The 22,903-nt window shown below is 38.6% G+C and overlaps 1 protein-coding gene across 4 annotated transcripts; it reads right to left on the reverse strand.

Annotated features, from left to right (window-relative positions):
- Nucleotides 1-1,707: 1,707 nt before the first annotated feature.
- Nucleotides 1,708-22,306, reverse strand: anln2 (anillin, actin binding protein 2). Of its 4 annotated transcripts, none has more exons than XM_056235990.1 (24): nt 22,200-22,306; nt 21,661-21,718; nt 21,264-21,437; nt 19,998-20,084; nt 14,163-14,335; nt 13,163-13,255; nt 12,978-13,058; nt 10,646-10,775; nt 10,119-10,564; nt 9,703-9,794; nt 9,280-9,409; nt 9,016-9,151; nt 8,754-8,918; nt 8,528-8,654; nt 7,280-7,328; nt 7,081-7,146; nt 6,965-6,997; nt 6,701-6,722; nt 6,516-6,625; nt 6,191-6,244; nt 5,602-5,688; nt 4,145-4,252; nt 3,653-3,789; nt 1,708-2,652 (listed from the first exon to the last, which is right to left on the reverse strand). In XM_056235990.1, the coding sequence occupies exons 2-24, from the start codon at nt 21,716-21,718 to the stop codon at nt 2,490-2,492; spliced, it is 2,721 nt and encodes a 906-aa protein (XP_056091965.1). In that variant the 5' UTR covers nt 22,200-22,306; the 3' UTR covers nt 1,708-2,489. The 4 variants fall into 4 exon arrangements, with proteins under 4 accessions (XP_056091965.1, XP_056091964.1, XP_056091967.1 ...); XM_056235989.1 differs by having other exon boundaries at nt 9,703-9,797; nt 22,200-22,305; XM_056235992.1 differs by lacking the exon at nt 12,978-13,058 and having other exon boundaries at nt 9,703-9,797; nt 22,200-22,305.
- Nucleotides 22,307-22,903: the final 597 nt, after the last annotated feature.

Consider the following 22,903-nt stretch of genomic DNA (forward strand, 5'->3'; position numbering starts at 1 on the left):
AAACATACGTAGGTGTAGAAGTCATAAGCAGGACAATTCAGTTACAGCTTCAACAAACTACATCCATGATTGTCATAGAAGTGACAAAAAATATTTGACAAAATAAAAAAGTGTTTATGTTCTAATATAATAAAATGCACTATTTGCAGTGTAATGATGTTTCAAGCCTCGGGGCGAACAAATAGACAAAAGTGCTGCTATGTCATCATGGAAAAATGAGTTCATGAGAATTGTTTATTTTATGGAGATGCTCCATATACTGTAAATAGATTGCACTGACAGCAGTGCATCTGGTGAATTTGCTGGTAAGCCTTTATAAAACTGTTCCATAATTAATATGTAACAATGCAGGAGCAGCACAACATTAACTCTGCAGTTACTACCATAAACTACTGTAGAAAGGTGGCAAACAGATGATTTGGGTTGTTGACTTTCAGATAATTACGGAATCGTATGTAAATACTGGAGAACAACTAATGACTGACTGTTTCAACTTTAAAATAATTATATTACACAAAAGTAACCTCTTAAATCTAATGTTGATAGCTAGCATTTGGATTCATTCAGTAGCAATAATTGCCAACCATTTCACTGTTCACCATGATGTGGTTTTCTTAAAAACATTATCATACAGTTTAGGACAAAACATGGAACTCAAGAAACCCAATAAGGATGAAGCCTACGGACTGAAATAACTCATAAGCCAACTCAGAACAATCACCTGGCGCAGTAAAAGCTAACTTGCCTCTCAGAATTATATGGAAGTGTGTGTCAGAAGCATCTGGTTTCTTTAGGATTTCTCTCCTGATCATTACCAGTAAGTGTCTATCTGGATCAGTATTTAAACCTAATCCTGCTAACCCATCAGTAATGACTCAAGTTTTACTATATCATTCTGAAAAAAGTACTATTATCTGATCTGGTATTCAGACATTCATGACAACACTCGAGTCATTAAAGTTGAGTTTGCAAGATTTTCTTAATAAGATTATGTAAAATAATACAGAAAATACAAGTTCCTTTGGAAACACTTAGGCATAGTGATTATTGAGAAAAATGTAACATTTACTTCAATACAGGGATAAACTAGATTAGAGAACAAGAGAAATCTAAACTGCAAAAGGAGTTTTTAGTTAGGACATGATTTACTACAATAGAAAGCTCATATTTCTATTAAGTAAAATGGCTTGTAATGATGTTCTGCTAGGCAATGTAGAGATCTGTAAAAATAACAAAATAAGATTTGCTGCCAAGTTTAAGCTTAAAAGAAAAACAAACACTTAAGGCTTTAACAGCCATTTTTATTTTACAATACCTTTACCAGGATATTTAATATAGTTTTATATAGTTTAACACAGCAATAGCATGAGAGACCCTTGGAAAAAACACATATATTGGACATACATGGCACAGAAACATTTCCTAAGAGTCTCACAGTCCCTAGAGTGGCAACTCTTCATTCCCAAGACAATCAGAAGCTTCTAATAAACCTCAAAAAGATTACAAGGTCATACCTTGCTCTCTCCCCCTGCAAGCATGGTAAATTATAATAAGGCATTTTAAGACAGATAGCTCTGTAGTGTTATTCTTACTCTTGCACATTCCAGATTTGAACCCAAGAACCCCACATGACCATCAGATTAGCTTAGTTTATGCTTATAGAAATTGCTTAGTTTATGCTGGCCAAATGTCTCCTGAAATATAATGTATAATGCATGGTCAGGTACTCCCAAAATCATTTTTGAAGTATACAACTGCCAATGTTTTTCAAAATCAAGTCATATGGAGGTATACTATGAAAACGTCCTCCCAGAAAAATCATAAGCTATACGATTCACGACGTACTTATATTGTACATTCAAATAAAAACTATTCTCCCTTCTAGATGACGACTGCAGTATGACAGTCATATAAATTGTTCCCAGAGTAAATGAAAAAGCAAAAACATAAAAAGCTTCAGTCAAAGGCAGACAAGAAGTGCTTTCCAACTAATGCCGCAAACATAGCTATATTGTTTAGTGTAATTAAGGACACCCTCACAAAAGCATAACCCGGAACAGATTATTGCATTAAAATGTAAAACTTTCATTCAATAATGGGCAATTGTCAATAAGGCAAGAGATAAATAAACATTCATATAGGCACTCAAGAGACTTACCTCATATATATAAACTGGACTGCTCTTACTACATGGCTTACCTGAAAATTGATGGCAATGGCAAATCTATCTATCCTTACAGAATCTATAAGTAGTATTAGTAGTAAAGATCAGAAATCTTTACAAATATGCCACTATTCTGTATGCATCTAATAAAGCAGTAGAACACGCATATGTACATTATGATACACTATTACGTAAAACAGTCCTGTTTGGCTTTTGAGTTTATTCTCAGAAGCTCTTCGTGTATTTTTTTTTTTGTGCCACATATGATCTACTCAGAGATCTCCTTTCTTAGTGTTACATGGAGAGGTGTCACATTTGTGTTGTGTTACAGAATGCTCTCACGAGAGGTCCCAGTGTTAGAGGACGTGCTGGCCCGATTATCGTTAGAAACAGGCTTCCTGTTCCAGGTAAGAAAGTCCAGTAAGGTTTGATTTAGTTTCTCCATCCAGTCAGACCTCTCCTCTCGTGTGTCTGCTGAAAACCAGCACCTGCACAACAAAAGATCATTTACATACAACTTAAATTCAAATCTCTAGTGTAAACTAATAAAGAAATTTTACAGGACTGAATGCAGAAATGTGAAGCTCATGTGGTTTTGCGCGATTTTCTTTTTTGGAGCTCTACGAACATGATCACTACAATTAGGGATGCACCGAATGTTCGGCAACCAAAATTATTCCGAATCAACCGAATAAGTGAAAAGGCCGAATAAATTTTACCGAACAATGATGATTTTGATGACGCGATCAAATGGCAACCAGCATAGAGTGAGAGGCAGCGGCGCGCAGCTCACGCTTTATGAATCCAGCAAACATGTTGTCTGTGTGGAAGCATAAAGTGTCCGAGAAAGACTCAATTTTGTTGTACCGGGCTGAATGACGCACACCTGAAGCGCTCCCTCCTCTTTGCGCCTGAAAGGTGAAATACTGACACACAGGTGTCAGTCAAACTGCCCATCATGTGGAGTATCTCACGTAAATACAGTCGGTTATGGCTTAACCGCCCGGATATGTGTCAGTATACTGTATTACCAATCCAAGCATTTGGTCTTAAAATGACAGCAGCCTTAAATTGTTGTAGGCATGCAAACGTTACATTCTTTCAGGCCTAATATAAGCTCAAAGATGGCCAAATAAAAATATCATTAGTTTAATAATTTATTTATTTTAACTTTTAAGTTATAGCCTATTGTGCTTTGTTGGTATAATGTCTGCTGGAATGTAAACAAAATGTTCATTGTTAAATAAATATTTTTCATTTCTGGCTGAACTATTGCTTTAAAGTGGTACTTCGCTGGCGAAATGGAATACAAAAATGCAAAGTATCATCTGTAGTTTTCATGGAAGTCCTGGTGCTTTCAAAAGTCTTCAGCTGACAAATAAACGTGCATTTCTCGGTCCAGCTAACATGGAGAATGAGTAAACGTTGTTCATTTACATACTATCGACATTGTAACAATACAAAGCAGGTTGAAAGGGGATGCATTACTTCTTCAAGGTCTGGCTGTCTTCTTGCTGAAGGGTGTTAGCCTCTACTAACTCAAAGGTGTGCGGCCGTGCGCAGGACTCTCGCTCCACAGGCCTGACACTGCAGAAGCCAAAGAGAGAGAGACTGCCATCTGCTGGCTGGGAGAAGAGATGATAAAAAGACATTAATGAGTAGAAAGTAGAGATGCGCGGATGGGCTATTATTTCATCCGCAACCGCATCACAAAACTCATCATCCGTCCGCCATCCATCCGCACCGACGTTTTTGACCAATTTTCAAAACAGCACCCGGCCGCCATCCGCTGATACAAGGCGCTGCTGATGACAGCCGCGAGACTAGAAACCGCCCGCCACCCGCCCGAATTTAGTTAAAATATTTTTTTCCGTCACGTCATCCGCCCGATCCGCGGTTTATCCGCGGCTATAACCGCCAACCGCGCATCTCTAGTAGAAAGGATGCGCATTGCATACAAACATAGCTGAACAAACCCACCTTGTCGCCCATCTCATTAGGATGGTTCCAGTAAAGCAGGTGTCCTCCTTCCAGAATGAAGTAGAACCTCTGCCAGGCTCCAAAGCCACTCACATCCTCAAACATGGTCTACAAGTGGAAAAAGAAAATATAAATTTCACAGCACATTTCCTACACAAACAGATCATAAATAATAATCAGAAATAACGAAATTTTTTGGTCCAACACAGATGAAATTAAAGGGTTAGTTCACCCAAAAATGAAAATTCTGTCAGTATTTACTCACCCTCATGTTGTTCCAACCCCGTAAGACCTTCGTTCATCTTCGGAACACGAATTAAGATATTTTTGATGAAATCTGAGAGCTGGATCACTCCTCCATACTAGTCCATAGGCTTCTTCAGGGATTGAACTTGCCGGCCTTGAAAAGTTATTAAATACATCGTTAAAATAGTCCAAGTGACTACAGTGGCTCAATCTTAAGTTTATCAAGCGACGAGAATACTTTTTGTGCGCAAAACCCCCCAAAAATAACGACTTTATTTCAACTATTCATTTCCTTCTCTTTGGGCCTCTAGTCAGTTAACGTAGTGTGATTCCGTAGAGCTACGTCACACGTAGTCTCACTATTGGCCGACGCTGGTCATGTGCGTGATGCGTGTGACGTACAACAACAGAAGCTTACGCTATTACACTAGTGAACTGACTCGAGGCCCACAGAGAAGGAAATGAATAGTTGAAATAAAGTCGTTATTTTTGTTTTTTTGCGCACAAAAAGTATTCTCGTCGCTTGATAAACTTAAGATTGAGCCACTGTAGTCACTTGGACTATTTTAACGATGTATTTAATAACTTTTCAAGGCCGGCAAGTTCAATCCCTGAAGAAGCCTATGGACTAGTATGGAGGAGTGATCCAGCTCTCAGATTTCATCAAAAATATCTTAATTCGTGTTCCGAAGATGAACGAAGGTCTTACGGGGTTGGAACAACATGAGGGTGAGTAATTACTGAGAGAATTTTCATTTTTGGGTGAACTAACCCTTTAATAATTCAATCACAAAATGAAGTACTGATGTAATAGGGGAGGAACACTGCTTTATTAGTCTCTTCCTCAGACGTCAAGCCCGCACTCGTTTGTTCACTAAACTTTATACAGTACTTCATCAGGCAGAGGACTGGCAATGCTGACTACTGCCTTCTGAGACCAACTGCAGCTATACAACACATGAAATATCATTGTATCCAAAGCCATTCTCAAACCTTCATTTAAAAACTTGCATTCATCAAACTATGAAGATAAACTGCTCACTTATTTCACACATCTGGTTTAGTAAATATGTATTGCCAACTGTATGATCACAGTTTTGCTTATAAACAAATTAACTGAGGGAGCACTGATATGTTAAGTGCCCTTTTCATGCAATAAAACCAGCCAACTGAGGCATCAGTCAGGTTCTGGGACACATACACCAACCCACCAAAAAGCTCTGATGCTGGACATTAGAGTGGCCCTCACTGTGCAGCCGCAGATAGATGTGGCCCTCTAGAGGAGAGAGGAAGGGAACCTACACAAAACAACGAATGGGTTAGTCACAACACAGGAAAAAAAACGAAAAAACAAAACAAAAACAGATGTTTTTTGTAATGGCTAATATAACCACATTGGTTATATTGCACATATCTAACAAATAACATTAATTTGAAATACATTTTTTGAAAACAATTATACTAATTCTAATGAATCACATATCATTATAATTTAAATATATTACAACAGGGCACAACTAGAACAATGAATATTTAATTTTCCAGGACCAGGATTTTCCAATTCCCTGATATCTAGGTAGTAAAACACAGAACATTATGAGATTCAAAGAGGGGATATATTGTGGGATAGATTTATCCCAAAGCAAATAAAATAATTTTTTGACCATTGCACAGGCCAGGGCATTCAAACAGAAAACAGATTAATAAAATGCCCAGCATTTTACTCTGTCACACACAAACACAGAAAATGTACAATGCCCACTAAACCAGAAGCAGAGACTATGGTGGAAAGAGTGACACCTTTTCCAGAAACTCATCTCCAAGGAGTCGCCTGATTTTGCCATCAAATTTCATCTAAGTGAAGAGAAACAGGAGAGATGGACAGAGACCCAGTTACATCACCACAACTCCCACCACAGTGCAAACACAAGACAAACCCTCAATACACCATTCAACTATTGATGTCCTAGTTAATGCCCGAAGTGAAGATCCACCATTAACAGTGTAAAAGTGTATTAAATATGTATTATTGTAAGTGATACAAGTGCCTAAAAAAGTGACAACAACACAAACACTTCCTCTCCTTTTTCTCTCTAATGTGACCCCAGTTTAGCTGTATCAATACCTTGTCCAGAGGAAACTTGCTCTGTCCCAATGAATTCAAGGTGATCTTGTGAGAGCCCACTAATGTAAAGTTACTAGAGCGTTGGGCACTCAGACCAGGCAGAGTAGCAGCTATAAAGGACAGAAGAGAAATATCAATATATGATACCACCAATGATTAAATGAAGAACTTAGTTAAATACTTACACGTCACACTCTGGTTAGATTTCTAGGAAAACAAAAATAGACATTTGGATGAGCTGAGGCTGTCTATCATTCAACAATTTTTCATTGATTAATTTTCTCCTAATTTAAACACACATTGCACCTCATTCATGATAAATAAGCAGAATTATTTTCTGAATTGTGTGTGAAAGCATTCTTATGGATTGTTACATTATATTAATTACAGAAAATAAAGAAATTAGTTTAGCTCATGTTTCATGAAGCAGAGAGAGAGAAGATACATACCGTGATGCTGTGGAGAATCTTCTTGGGTGTCACCTAGAAACACAAACATTTCTGTTGCAGCTGTGCATTGACAAAAGTAATAAAACACTCTGCTCTGTGCATAGCAGTGTACATACCCTTGACTTTGTTGAGCTGCGAAACTGCTGAGCATTAACACTGCTGGTATTACTCGGAGTACTGGACTATAAACAGAGAAATACACAATAAAACCGTATTACAAACTAGTTTGAGGGAAAAAGAAATTTAGCGAGAGGGACTATTTCCCTTCGAATTAATGAAAACTAATGTTTTTGGTCGTATATGAGCTGTACCTACCAAACTGTAAACCTCAACATCAATCTCAAAACTGGAACGAATGTCTTGTCTGTGGAAGCAAACATTAAAACCAGGGTAAATTACTACTGTTTAGGGGTGTAACGGTACATGTATTCGTATTGAACCGTTTCGGTTCGAGGCTTCCGGTTCGGTACGCATACAAACCGAACGATTCCTTGGACCATTTTTCCTACCGACAAAATTCGCGCTGGCGCGACCACCACAACGTTGCGCAACATCAAATGGCAAGCGTAAAGAAAGCGAAACGAAACTGCGCTACTCATGTGCTTCACGGATCGTTTATCAGTTCGGAGTTCGGACCAGCAACATCTGTGCAGCGCGAGCCGATCTCGATCAAGCGACACTGTCACTACACAGCGCTAAGATCAAGTGAAGAAAACATTTGAATTCGCCACTGAAGTAATAACATCGCTGCGAGATCTAGTGAGAAGCATTCACATTTCTCCATTATTAACCGTAGATCTCTATTAGATCAAACAGCGCTGACGTGGACACCAGGAGAAATATTGTGCCGTGAATGAACTAAGTTAGTAATACTTTACGTCCACAGACCAGCAACATTCACCATAACTGTAACCAGTTTGGCTGGAATAGTGAAATGCTTTCAAGTACTTCACAGATCTTTTTCCAGCACTTACATATTTATTTGAAGAGTTCAGATGCAAAAGCCTCTAAGTGCCATTTGAAATTTTCTTCTAGAATGATCATTTTTATGAAGCTTGTATATTTAAGTTCAGTAATTTCACTCAAATGACAATTAATAGGTAATCTTCATTGCCATTTAAGTGAAATTACTGATCTTAAATATACAAGCTTGATAAAAATAAAGAAAATTTCAAATGGCTTTTGCATCTGAACTCTTCATATATTTAAATGTTATTTTTAATGTGATGACCAAAACATTATTTGTTCATCCTTCAAAGATGACACCCATTTATAAACCTGAAAGTTTCAAGATGTAGGAAAACTCACAATTATTTAAAAAATATTTTTTCTTTTAACAAATAGGAAATTTCTCTGGCATTTCTTACTTTTTGCTGTATCGAAAACGTACCGAACCGTGACTTTAAAACCGAGGTACGTACCGAACCGTGATTTTTGTGTACCGTTACACCCCTACTACTGTTATATTTAAAAACCTTCTCCCCCCAAAAAAACTGTGCCATTTTAAACTCTGATATCAGTTTAAAGAAGCAGAAGAGCATTTTATGTAGTGTAAGGACTCACAGTGTGATGGAAGTCGGGAAGGAGATGGTGTCTCCATTTTGGGCATCAACAGCTGTAGCCAAAGGTGTCGCGACAATGTTACATGGGCCATAACGGATCAAAACGAAGAAGTAGTGCGTTGGACGGCCTTTATAGAGACAACAGTCATAACAAATTGTATGTAAACATTGACCTTGCGCAATCAAGATTTAACTGCTTCCAATAATAAATATGCATTAACACTCACCTGTGCGAGCAGAGCACACAAACTCCACCTTGAGGGGCAGCTGGATGCTGCTGATGCTGACAGTGCCCCTGCAGGGCAGAAGAGTTGCATTCTGGGACTCTGGTTCTCCAGACTCACCCTCTCTCAGCCGGCTGACCTCTGCCAGTAAAGCTGCTCGCTTCTCACCTGCATTACGGGGACGGATTAGAGCCAAATCAGAGCATGAAGCCCAAGTGATTTGCAGAAGGTTCAAGCTTTTTCACTAGGGTTCTACTATACTTACTGGAGACAAGCAAAAGTTTCTCAGCCTCAGCCTCCTGCTGGGAACCCTTCCCGTGTTCCTCGTCACTGCAGCAGCTCAGAGCTTGCAGAGTTTGTGTGATGATTGTCTGCAACTTTGCAGCCTCCTCATTTAAAGCCTTAAATGGACCAAATACAATCTCCTGCATCAACTTCTGCAAGCATGAAGTCTCTTAAAAATACCCCAGAATAAGTCTCTCTTACAGGTAGACAAATTAATTCAATATCTATAGACCCCTTTTCAAACCTTAATTCTCTCCTTGAGGTTGATGGGCTTTTTTGAGCATGTCTTCTCTTGAACCTGCTTCTGAACTCCAGGGGTCAAGCTCTGAGTAGAGGGTTGGTGGATCTTCCTCTGTAAGCGGTAGGCGTCAATGCTGTCAATTATAGGTAAAACAATGGTCAATCATAATGACCTGTGTATGTAATTTAAAAGGGTAAATACCAGTGGCTGACCAAAATCTAGAGAGCTGAGTGGCTCATGACTGATATAATACTGTTATGTACTGTTGTTATTCTTACAGTAGTGTATATTATTATAAAAGAAAAACTGGCTGATTTATCAGTCTGTCACTATAAGGCATCATGCAATACCATTTCTAAATACCAAGATGGATAAACACAGCGATGGAGAATGACAATAAGGTTCTCTTTTTCAAGTGAGGCACACCTGTATAAAGGTTGAACATTTTCAGCAGGACTATCTGTTATTTCTTCAGGGGAGGGTGGTTGGACTGATGGCTCAGACACAGTGATTCCAATCTTCTGTAGGAACAATAAAAAAAAAAGGTCTTGTTAACCACCTAAAACATTTATATCTATATAATCGATTACATTCTCACACTCAAACTGAAAGTTGCATGTATCTGTATATTTGAATGTCTCATCTACACAAGGGGAAAAAAAGATACAAAAAACATTGCCTGGGATTTAATTTCATATGAAAAGTGGCATAATTATGCTAAAAGGCATATTGTTGTAGGGTTTCATAGGCTACAAAATATACAGCCATATTAATGCAATTTCTCCCATTCACTGGCTGCCACAACAAAATCATTTAAAATATCTGAAACCAGGCCAGTATACCAGTGGTGTAACAACAGCCTCCACAGATTTGCTGAGAGGAGAGAGGATACAGCTGGGCGGCAGGGTTAGAAAGTCGTCTTCAGCATCCATGGGGGCGATCTCCTGTTTCCCCTCCATTTCTCCTTCACCATGGTCAACAGACTGGACCTCCTTCTCTTCATCCATCGAAAAACTGGCTTCAGGAGTTTCTACACTGTCTTCACACATCTCGCTGTGGTCAAGAGGCTCCTCATTTAAGGTGACTATGACTGGTTCTGGTTTGTCTTCTATTTCAACTGTGTCTGGTTCTGTTTTGTCTTCCTTTTCAGTCTGTGATGAATTGCTCTCATCTTTCTCCACCTCCTCTTCCTTATTTCCATCTTCACCTTTATCTTCCTTTTCTGCATGCTGAAGGACGTCCTCAAACATCTTGTCAATTAGGGCGGAGTTGCTCAAAGCCCCAGAATCTGTTAAAGAAGTATATGTGGTAATTATGGCAAATATGGTAGTTTACATTAGATCCAACAGATTTCAGGAAGTACATTTACCTGTTGAAGTGTAAAGTTCTTCATTGGGGAAACGGATGTCCACAGTACATGGAAGTGTGGTGTTCACACTTCCATCAAATACCTTACTGTCACCTTCACAGGAGCTGAATTCAGTTCCCTTTAGCTCTTCCTGCAGAACAAATAAAAGGCTGAGAATAAAAGCTATAACTAGGTTTTGCCCTACCTTCACAAATAAAACGGTGCGCCAGTGTGAAACAAACCAAGACACTGTTCTTCCCAAATGAGTCTGTGCAAACAAATCACTTTGCCCCAGTGACCATAAGCAAATACAGGAGGATAAATATATCAAAACCAAGGGTGAGGAAAATCACAAAAAATAGAAAACAACCCAAACAGGACAACCCTCTATGCACACCTTGGCAATAGAATTCCCATTGGCTAGTCAATTTTTTGGGTTACTCGCCAGTCTGATAATTAAGCATTAGCCTATTTAAAGGAGAACTCCGGGCAATTTTTAGGTTAATCTTGATCGTTATACCTTTGTGAGTACTGTCTATAGAAAAAAAAACACGAACCGGATTGGTGCTTGCAACACGGAGCTGCTACAGCTAATGCCCAGAGCTCCCACCCAGCTAAAACGGCAGTTATGTGGGCATATAGATAGAGGGTCTTTGTGCCTCTTAACAGACACAAAATGCAATTAAAATGTCTGTCCAACGTGAACGAGATGGTCCTCACTGCAAAACACGAAATCCAGGGGGAGGAGTTGGACCCATCTCCGCCCCCTGATCCCCAACCCCACCCCTAATCCTACCCATCTCCACCCTCTGATCCCCAACCCCACCCCTAATCCTACCCATCTCCAACCCTTAGATCTGGATCCAACTCCGCCCCCTGGATCTCGTGTACTGCAATGAGGTGCTACTGACATGAACAGGGCCCTTACATGACAACAAGATGTGTTTAGCAACTTAGCCATTGTTTAAATTCACCTAAATAATGTTTTAGACGGTTAGCTGTAGTCTCGCGCTGAAGTCCCGTGGGAACTCAGTTGTAGCCGGAAACAGGTAAATAGCAGTGTGCAGGTGGAAGGAGCGTAGTGTGTGAAGAGTGTCTTCCCGTCTTCTTCCACGGAATGGCATTTTTCTTCAAACGGCCCGGCTGTGTTGTGTCTGTGTAGTCATCCTTGTCAAAGTGTTCGCTGCAAATGCGGTAATCTTTAGCGCGTAGTACTTGTATGGGAGTTTGCACATCAAGTTGAAGTACAACTAGCCACAACTGCAGAATCTCGAGGTCATGGAAATTTAAGTTCTTGTATTTTCGCATTCTGTTGCCACAATTCGGAACGGCACAAACGCAAACCATTTCTTCTTCACTTGTGAGCAACTCCGATCTTCACTTTTCACACACTATGCTCCTCCCACCTGCACACTGCTATTTACCTTTTTCCGGCTACAACTGAGTTCCCACGGGACTTCAGCGCGAGACTACAGCTAGCCGTCTAAAACACTATTTAGGTGAATTTAAACAATAGCCAAGTTGCTAAACGCATCTTGATGTCATGTAAGGGTCCCGTTCATGTTGGACAGACATTTTAATTGCATTTTGTGTCTGGCATAATAGTAATTGATAATAGTTATTATTATTAAAAGATAATCCTACTACTAATAATGACAATATACAACCATAGACTGTAAAAAGAAAAAAGGCCTACAACACATGAGCTGTTGGGTTCATGAATCACCTTGGGTTTCACCTTGTCAGCGTTCATTCGCTCTGATTTGCTAAATTTAAAAAAGGGATGAGTGCCATCCAATAAGATTGCCGTTTGCGCATTAGTTCCGCCCACTACCGGAGAAACCGGCATATCTTCTGCTTGTTCTTAAAAGCTGAATAATTCCAGATGAACTCAGTTATTTTGACAGGAAAATACAAACAAGAATATCGTTTACATGTAGCGTGTCAATTTTGTGTGGTATGTAAGAGTCTCTCTCTCTTTGCGTGTGAGAGAAACGCGGCAGCGAGTCGTGCGCCTTCACACTAGAGTTTACGGTACTTCAAATACAGGTATGCTGAGCTGAATTTGAAATATTAAACAGATCGCTTGACGGAGGACGAAACTCTCAAGCGCTCAGTCAGTGTTCAGCGAGTGAAAATATATCTATGCTAAATTTATACTTGCCATCTAACACACAAACTGGCGAGTAAAATCTAAGAATGTATTAGCCAATGGCTAACGATTGACATTATTTAGTTGCCCAGGTTGACATTTACTCGCATGTGCAAGTGATTTACACGCATTGTAGAGGGTTGGTTGTAGGAGCTGAAAAATCAAATACACTTCAACGAATTGTCTCAAATACATGCTCACACTCCCGGGCTGTAATGGAGGCCACTGGAGTTTTCGAGTTTTCCTGTAAACCCAGGGAGAGGATGTAGATGGAGACGCCCTCTGGGAAAATGGAGATCATATACTTTTGATCTAAACTTCTAAATGCCCTAGAACCAGACAAGATTTCACAAGAAGCACAAAACATCATAACTTGATTGGCTCACCTCAGCGAGGGAAGAGTCAGACAAACTCCTCTTCAACCACATGTTGTCTGCCACTGGCTGAACCTTCAATAAACGCAACTCATCCTCACGCGCCTGCACAAGAGACAGTTGGTCTTAATAACAAGAAGTGGTGGAAAGAGTGCTGAAAAAATATACTCAAGTAAAAGTACCATTACATTCCAAAAAAAATTTAGTGTGAGTAGAGCAAAAAGTACTTGTCCAAAAAACTACTTGGAGTAAAAGTAAAAAAGTAGCTTATTTAAAAGTACTCATGAGTAGTGAGCTGCACATTCTACCCCCTTATAGTAAACACTGTAAACTACAATTTAAAAGTTTAAAAAATATTTTACATACTGTAATTTACATTATCTTTTGTTGTTTGTCAAAAAGATTGAAGCTATCTATCTTTTTAAAATGCATCAAAACACGGAAAGTCTAGTACAGAGATAAGACGATGAAAGAGTTATTCTCAGTACACTATCACCATCAAAAAAAAAAAAAAAAAAAGAGATTTAAAATTAGGTGCAAGGCCACTGAGCCTGAGCTTGAATGTGATTGTTGCACATAAAATATCAATGTTCGGAAGAGTGCAAAGAATTCAAAAACCTTTAGAAACTCATACAAAAGTTCAGCATCACACACCATGAGATGGGTTAAAATTTTGGAGATTAAAAACACCCAATTTCTCTCCAAAACTGTACCAGTTTGAATGTTTTGATAAAGAAACAAGCATGCAACAAGTAACAACCACACACAGAAGGAAAATAGCGGAGTAAAAGTACCGATATATCACTTAAAATGTACTCAAGTAAAAGTACACAATTTTTAAACAACTCAAAAAAGTACCATTTCTGATAAAAAGTACTTAATTACAGTAACGTGAGCATTTGTGATTCGTTACTTCACACCCCTGGTAACAATACAAATCCTGCTCTTAGAGATGTGTTTCTGAAGGACTGAATAATCAGAAAAAAAGGTCAGGTGGGTGGGACAGATCTACCTGGCGGATACGGGAGGCCTCTTTACTGCTGGGTGTCACTGCAGCGTTCAGCTGCTGTTGGATGCCATGCACAAAGCTGGAGAGATTGCGTGTGCAGGGGGTGGAGCGACCAGGGCTGTTCAGAGGCGTTGGAGCTTTGAAGCGCTGCAGGCGAGAGCTAAACTCTCCTTCACCTTTCATAAAAATACACATTCAGAAAGCTGGCCACAATTAAAGAGCATCTTTGACATAATACATGATGCAGTAAATAAAGAAGCATAGTGTGTAATAGGGATGCACCGAATATTCGGCCACCGGCACCAGTTTTCGGCCGAAAGACTTTTATCACCGAAACAATACGGCCGAAATGCTGTGATGACACAAACAGAAACCGCGACCTGCACGTGCTTTTCTGAAGCAACATGTCTGCGGTGTGGACGTATTTCATTATATCTGAGCCCGCGAGGAGACGAAAGCCTTGTTTATACTTTCGCCTCCCTCCGCAGACAGAGCGCGCACCTCTCCAAACGGTCGAGGCGTTTATACTTGACGTGCTCGCCGTTGTACTATTCTTTGAAACGACAGGGGGCAACTCAAGTAACTGTCCTCTAACCATCAGGAATCGGTGAGAAGAAGAAAGATAAACACGAGACAATGTTTATTTTTTAGTATACCACCACCAATACAAAAATAATCATGTACAACCCAGTAAACCCTGAGATTATTACTTTTGACATTACAAAAAAAATATGTATGGACTGCATTTATATAGCGCTTTCACAGACCCAATGGCCACCAAAGCGCTTTACATTTTGCCTCACATTCCAGGGCTCGAAATTGCGACCATTTTGGTCGCATATGCTCCTGAAATTTAATCTGTGCGACCTAAAAATATATTTGGGAGCATCTGTGCGAGTGCAAATAATGGTTGTGGTGCGACCTGTTTTTATTTCTCTACAAAACGTTCGCAAATTACTGCTCAGTGTGTACCTTATGTGCACTGATACGCGGTGGCCGGACCATCATTCTATCCAACGATTACATCCAATCAAACTTCATCCTTACGTTCCTAACTTTAAAGCAGATTTTAGATAGGTTAATATTAGCTGTCCAGGGTTTATGCAGGAATCATAGAGATGAATTTACTACCTTTTACTACCTTTTTTACTACCTCCAGAATATTTTTTACTACCAACACGACATCAAGCAGCAGCCCTTTTTTGGGGGGTGTGGGAGGGGTATGCAAAGCACCACTTACTACTTACTATAAGGTATAAGTGTGACACTGTCACACACATCATACATATTAGGTACACTAATGTTTAATTGTGATCATTACAAAAAAAAAAACATAATTGACAATGACAATATTAGTGTCGAGTTGAGTTTCAGTTGTCCTTATCTTAACCCTAGCCCTCGAGTTATCCTAACCATAACGTTAGCCCTTAGCCCTAATAAGGTGAAGAAAAACCTTGGCACTTCTTAAAAACAAATGACACTTAACAACAATAAACATTAAAAAAAAATGTATAATAAAGTGTGTCACATCACACACACTTACCCACAAACACACATTCTCACACACGCAGACTTAAGCAGTGAAATTACTATCCCAAAACAGCTATTTATTTCATCACATCTCTAAATGTGCTTCAAATATTGCACTGGTTTGCTGCTGAGATGGTGCGACGACAGCTAACCTTAAGTTGGCATGATTTGCCGTGATCTGTGTAGTGCTGCTAGCATCGCAAAACAACAAAATAGGGAGCTGCTCCCCCCTCACCCTCACCCGTTAAATATTTTCAATTAGGGATGCACCGATACCACTTTTTGCAGAACGAGAACGAGACCGATACCAATACTTTCATTTGTGGTACTCGCCGATATCGATACGGTAACCGATCCCTGAATTTTCACTGCATTTGTAATTTTTAAATGTATTAGTAGATAAACCAAAAGAATATAAATCATATTAGTTGGCTTAATTTGTTCATCAAATATATATTTCCTTTAGATATTTTCATGCTTAATTAATCCTTCTAAAAAGCATGCTTCTGTTTCTGTCACTGGTCATTCTATTACTCTATCATATTTTATCTTGCATTTAATAGCACAGCACATATTTAGAGCTGCTCCAGCAGGGCTCAGCGCTGAGATTGGGTCAGTGGTACAAATGTTTAGACACCAGTGAAATACCAGTTATTTAATCCAATTTTGATACTACAACAAAAACTACCAGCCCAATAAAAGTAAGCAGTCAGTAACAAAATAAGAAAAAATAATCGAATTACAAATAGGACAAATAAATACAATAGAACAAAGAAAAGCTACAAATGAAATAAACAGTGTTTTTAGAGTTTTTCGGGTAGATTGGTACATACATTTGAATACAGTAATCAAATGTAAAAAAATTGCATATTCATTATTGTATAAATTAAATATAGATGGATATTTTTGTAAAGTTGAAAAGGGTAGACCATTTAGTCAAGAGCAGTGAGTAATTTATTTGTCCTTTGTTTGATTAACATTAAAACACAGTAGCAGGTATATTAAAGTGCTGCCCCTTTAAGACCGAACGCACATTTGAACATGGCTACGTTCACATGAGATATAACCAACTTTGCTTACTAGGATACTCGCCAAGACGGGCGTTTTTACATAATTTTGTGACGTGAAAGACAATTTTTAGTATTCGAGCGCTGAGGCGATGGTTTGCGGAGGGCGCTTTGGATGTTTGCGTTCATGGAACTTCTTGACCTGCACACGTCCAGTAATAATGTAGGGAACCATTTGTTATACATAAATCAGGTAACAGGTCATGTTTTACTTTACTTACATATACGATTTAGTTTTCATTCAAATAACATGTGCTGAGTGAACGATCAGGAGCATTCAACAGAAGTGCGCGCCCGCGCGCTCTCTCTCTCTCGTCAGTTAACGTAAATAATAAGCTAGATGACTCGTTTTAATCTTCTTTGCCATTGACATCCGACTGAACTACAAACTTTCCACTGATGTCTGTTTGAAGGGATGTGCTCGAGCTCGACCAGCTCGCGCGTCTGTGCCGCTGCGCGCTCAATCCACTGCTCGCGCACCACAGCTAATGTTACTATATTGCGTTTAATATTCCACTAATAAGACACATTTACGTCATAGACAGCCTTATTTTTTGATGGAAACTCATATTGAGGTGGTGATGAAAAATTTACTACCAAGTCAAATTGCATTTATTACCTTTTACTACCTTTCAAGGGCCTTAATTTTGGTAGATTCTTTTTACTACCTTTTACTACCGCGCGGAAACCCTGCTGTCAATCACTCCCATTCACTTACGCTGCGCTCCGTTGTCACGTGACAGGGAGCTGACTACCGCGCTTTTAAGGCTGAATAAGAGAGAAGATGAAACGAGGTTTTTCCTGCATTTAATTTTTTTGGCGACCGCCAAAGCCTTATTTGATCGGTGAGTGATAGATGACTGACGGCTGCGCTTGTGACAAGGCTCATATTACTGAAAGAACGAGCAGAGAGAGAGAGAGAGAGAGACAGTCGCGCGCGCGCACTCTCACAGTCTTCAAACAGACTTGCTCTCCCTTCCTCACGCATATTAATCGAAATCGAGAATTGACACGATGGTAAAAGGTAAGAAGACCGAAGTTTCACGTGAAGCATTCGGAGATTTTTCTCCTGAATTACCCTCAGGGTGTGAATTGTGCAACAAAAAAAAGCGTTCCGCACATTCAGCTGACATAAACCTCAATTTCAATAAACAAAACAAACTATCCAGTGATGAAATGTTTTCTGTGTTGACACAAATCTTGTGCGATGTCCTAAACTGCTGGGATAATCACACAACAATGCGTACCGTAGCCTACACGTCCGCTAATGACACGTCCGATTCGCGAACTAATGACTCCTCTGAACTGATTCCATTTAATGAATGGTTAAAACAACTGATCTGTCCAACACTGAACTCACGAGACATCTGCATCGGTGTATAACAAATCGGTAACACTTTACAATAAAGTTAAATTTATTAAACTCTAGTTAACTACATTAGTTAACATTAACTATTAATAAACTGCATTTCTACAGCATTTATTAATCTTTGTTAATGCTAATTTAATCATTAATAGTAGCCTTATTGAAATCAAAAGATGTATTTGTTAACATAGTTAGCCTAATGCACTGTGAAGTAACATGAACAAACAATGAACAGCTGTATTTTTTATTAACTAAGATTAACAAAGATGCATAAATACAGTAACAAATGTATTGCTCATGGTTCATGTTAGTTAGCCTAATGCATTAACTAATGTTAACCAATCAAACCACATTTACTCAGAACACCTCTTAAAATAAGAATGTAAGTGTGCTTACCCCATTTATTTTTAGTAAGAGTGGTTAGGAAGATTTAACCTTAATAAACTACAGTATTCAGGTTATTTATATGACAATGTGAAGAAAACTTACCAAAAAAAACCAAAACTTTTAGTTTAGACTGGAGTGAGGTGAAACCAGAAACAAAAAGTGCAAATCAAGTTGTTGTTAGCTAGCTGCTAATTGTATTCAATTGTATATGGTAGAAAATTAGTTAAAATAAACTTTTTAATGCTACTTTATTATTGTAGTTTTTGATATTGATATGATGATATACCAAAATGATGATTAGGTTTAGCAAAGAAGGATTTTATCTTACAAAGCTATGAAATACAGTGGTAAAATCACAGCTTTAATAAAAAAAAAAAAAAAAACAGGGCAAGAAAGGATGATAATGTCCATCGGCCACCACCGAAAACCAATACATTTTAAGCGCAAGAGCTTGGTTAAACAAGGAGAGAGTGCCAAGCACAAAAAAATGCAGGGACAAGTGTGTGGAAAACAAATCAGGTTCGATTATTAAGGCTTTTAATCATCAGAATGCTGCCGGTCGTTCCGCTCTTCTGGCAGAGCTAAACGTCAAATTTGGTGGGTGCTCCTAAATTTTTGCTGGTGCTCCTAACTTTTTGAAGTTGGGAGCACCAGTGCTACCAGGTAAAAAAGTTAATTTCGAGCCCTGCATTCACCCATTCACTCACTCATTCATACACCGACGGCGGTGTCAGCCATGCAAAGCGGCATCCAGCTCGTCGGGAGCAGCTGGGGTTATGTGTCTTGCTCATGGACACCTCGACACTTGGTCAGGTGGAACCGGGGATTGAACCACCAACCTTCTGGTTTGTAGACAACCTACATGAACCACTTAGCCACTGCCGCTGTATATGGGAACATGCATGTATAAATATTTTCTAATTTCACTAAACATATTTCATTAAGTTTTGTGTACATTTGTATTAAACATGGACCTTTGTTCATTAAAAAGGCTTTTTATGCTATTGTATGCTCATTTTTTTAAATGTAAGCAACTAATTTAGACGTGCAAAACTGGGTGCTGGTGTGATGAGAAGTTCATGCTCGGCTTTGTTTTTATGAGAGAACATTTAATTTTAAAACCTTTCTGAAGGCCAGTAGATTATTATTTAATGTACACACGAGTGGGGTCAAGTTAAACATTTTAGTTTGAATTTTATTTTATACTGTGCATTGTGCTAAATAAATATTTGCATAATTTGTAATTGATTTATTCTTTGAAAATTTTATATTAATTTATGCAATTGCAATGCCTTGATTTTAGTAAAGTTTGTACACAGTCATAGCCATAAATGCAATGGTACTAATAATTGGCATAATTTCTTTCGGTGTTTCAGTTTTCGGCCTTGGTTTCCCCTTTTTTTTTTGGTTTTCGGCCAAGAATTTTCATTTCGGTGCATCCCTAGTGTGTAAGCATAGTACTGTGCCTGTGTGTAAGAAAATACGCACCAATGTGACAGACCGCCGAAGTCAAGCCACCGATGCAACCCTCAGACCCGGGGTCAGACAGGCAGCGCTGGACTAACCCAGTCCCACCTGACCAATCAGAAAAAAGGCAATTCATTACTTAACTTCGGAAATATAATTACAAAACCTGATTAAGACTAAGAGCATATCGACAACACAATTTAAAAAATATTGAGGCAATAAAATGAGCATGCATTATAAAAAGAGAACGTAGGATAGTTAATAAATAATAACATGGCTATTTTAAAGCTGCAGTCCGGCATTTTTCCTCTTTGTCGCCATCTCTGTTCGAAATCTGCAATTGCAGTCATTCGCGGAATTATCAACTTTACGTGGGTTGTAGTTCAACACCCTCGACACGGCACAGCGCGGATGAACACAGTGTTTGAGGAGAGTGTGCAACTGTCAGTCACCGCGCCGATGTGGATATTGTCATTCAGAATCACAGATTATTCTTTTTGGAAGTATGACCAACATAAGAATTTTCACCAGGAAATGTCATCTGAACTAGTAAGAAACATTCACTTTTGTTCTGGTTCTGACATTGCAGTAAATCGCGCTGATTAAATCTAACAATTGCTTATAAGTTATCATTTCACGCAAAACCGTGCAAAGTAGCTATACTATGTTCTCTAATTGTTAATGTTAACAACGTCAGCAAGCATTGCGTGACTACATCATGTAATGTCCTTCCGATATTATCCTTGTTTTCGCATGGGTCCGGTTGCAGTCTCTTTTTTTCTGTAGCCACTCCGAAGTCCGAACGAAGTCTTTTGCATGTTACAGCGGGTGAGTCTCTAGTTGTCACTGATGATGATCGTCGTTTGAACCTTTCTGGATCCGCCATCAAATTGATAAGTTTAATTATATCAAGTGCTGTGAGAAAAGGCTATAAATCTCTACCTCCAACATCCTCACACGCAATATAGCTTATACTAGCCGAGACTCCTTCTTTATGTGTACAGATGTGACGTAATGACGCAAAGACATGCTCGAATCTCCCGCGGAAATCCACCAGTAACACTAAAATTAAAAACATTATTACAAGCTTACCGTTTTGCATCGAGCTAAGGCAAGCAGAGAGTTTTGAACACTGGCTGGTTATGTATTTTATCAAATATGTATTTTGGATAATTTTTAACCCAAAAAAAGCTACGGACAGCAGCTTTAACATCAAGATTTCACATTCAAATTCACATTTAAAATTGTGATGCTATTTTAACATCAAGATTTTCACATTCAAATTACCATCTCGTCTCTGGCTGAGTTGCTGGACCCTGGAGCGGATGGAGGATATGGCTGGAGTGTCTGGTTTCACCTCTAGCTCTGCCAATCTCAAGCGTGTCCTAGCAGGGGATTTTGTGGGGTCCAGGTTCTCATCTCCCCCTCCCAACCGCCTTTTCTTCAACACATTTGCAAGTTCTAGAAAACATTATGTAGCCTAATGGTTAAACTGACAGTGTCACATATAATCTGTGTATATAAACAATAAAGCTCAGCTGAAAATGAATGAACTCAAGCTGCTCTATCTTAGACTTTTCAACAATTAACAAATTAATACACTCATAAATGCTGTGTCTAGGTAGGCACTAGCACACTGTTTTTTGTGTATAAAGCATGAAGGAGGTGAGAGTCTTACCACTAGCACTACAAGTTGAAGGGTTTTCCTCCAGTGGATCTCTCGGTCTCTTTTGATTTTCCATCTTTTCATTCACCTGACAGTTGAAAAACAGCTTCAAGTTCAACAAAATTAAGTTTAATTTAGACTTTACAACATATTCAAGTCAAAGAGACTGTCCAGTCAGATGTATCTCAGATGTTACATGAAATGATAGACTAACGTTATATGAAATTCGACATATTTAAAAGTGTTACTAACTTTGTTTACATAGTACAGAAGAACAATTCATAGTTTCACTTCAAATCTTCATATCAACAACAATAAACTACGACCGTTGACGTTAAGATTACGGATTAATCTAAACGATCGAAAATACGTGTTTTTCATAAATCGAGTTTACGAGGCCAATGCGCTGCTAGCAAGCAATCATTGTTGAACGTTGTTGAAAATACGAAATCCAAAATGGTCGGAGTCGTAAAGAGTGAAAAGCTATGGTATGCGTTTAAATATATTAAGTCTTTTCTGTCCGTTTTATCGTTAAAATATATTTGTCTAACTCTTACCTCAGTAAAAGAACCGTGTCAGAGTTAGTGGAGTTTTCAAACGTCTGTCTGTCTGTCAGCTGAGCTCGAGCGTTTGAATTTCCGCGGGCGGAACGCGCATGCGCAGATCATCGGCTGAGGTCAATCCGCAGAGCCCTCCAGTGGCCTGATGATTAATGGCGTTATGAAATGCAGAGATTTACATAATATTTGCACAAATTTAAACAATAATACTTATATAAATTTTCAATTCATTTTCACCTGTTATGTGTGCCTATTATTAGATGTTGTATAACAGATAAATTGGTTTAAGCATCAGCTTAAGAGAAATTCTCATTCTTATAAAAAAAAAATTCTACATATCTGACTACAAATGTCATTCCAAGTCAGATACCAATAACTACAGAATTTAGACCAGAGAGTAAAATGTATATTTTACTTTATATGAATCCTTTTGAGGTGTTTTAGCATCATTTTATTTAATAACCATGTTCTTATAAGGCATAACATAATATTTCCATGTTCAGAGACTACAATGTGGTTGCTTCTATCTTTGTGCCATTCTGAAAAAATCAACAATCAATGTGATAATTTGGATTAAACACTTTAATAACAAGATAGACTGAATATAACAGACATCATAAAAATACAAAGACAAAATTCTGCAGTGAATATATTATCCCATTTTAAAATTTCCGAAAGAGGAGTCTCTGAAGTCTGTCACT

This window comes from Rhinichthys klamathensis, unplaced genomic scaffold (assembly GCF_029890125.1).
Source record: "Rhinichthys klamathensis goyatoka isolate OS25496 unplaced genomic scaffold, OSU_Roscu_1.1 h1tg000436l_1, whole genome shotgun sequence".
Classification (NCBI taxonomy): Eukaryota; Metazoa; Chordata; class Actinopteri; order Cypriniformes; family Leuciscidae; genus Rhinichthys; species Rhinichthys klamathensis.

Excerpts from the sequence above, each read along its gene's own strand:
- anln2 (XM_056235989.1), bottom strand. The coding sequence starts at position 21,718 with ATGGAAAATCAAAAGAGACCGAGAGATCCACTGGAGGAAAACCCTTCA. Across the intron at positions 13,256-14,162 it reads AGGCCTCCCGTATCCGCCAG|GCGCGTGAGGATGAGTTGCG; the intron begins GTAGATCTGTCC and ends TCTCTTGTGCAG. Across the intron at positions 8,655-8,753 it reads TGTGTGCTCTGCTCGCACAG|GCCGTCCAACGCACTACTTC; the intron begins GTGAGTGTTAAT and ends GTCTCTATAAAG.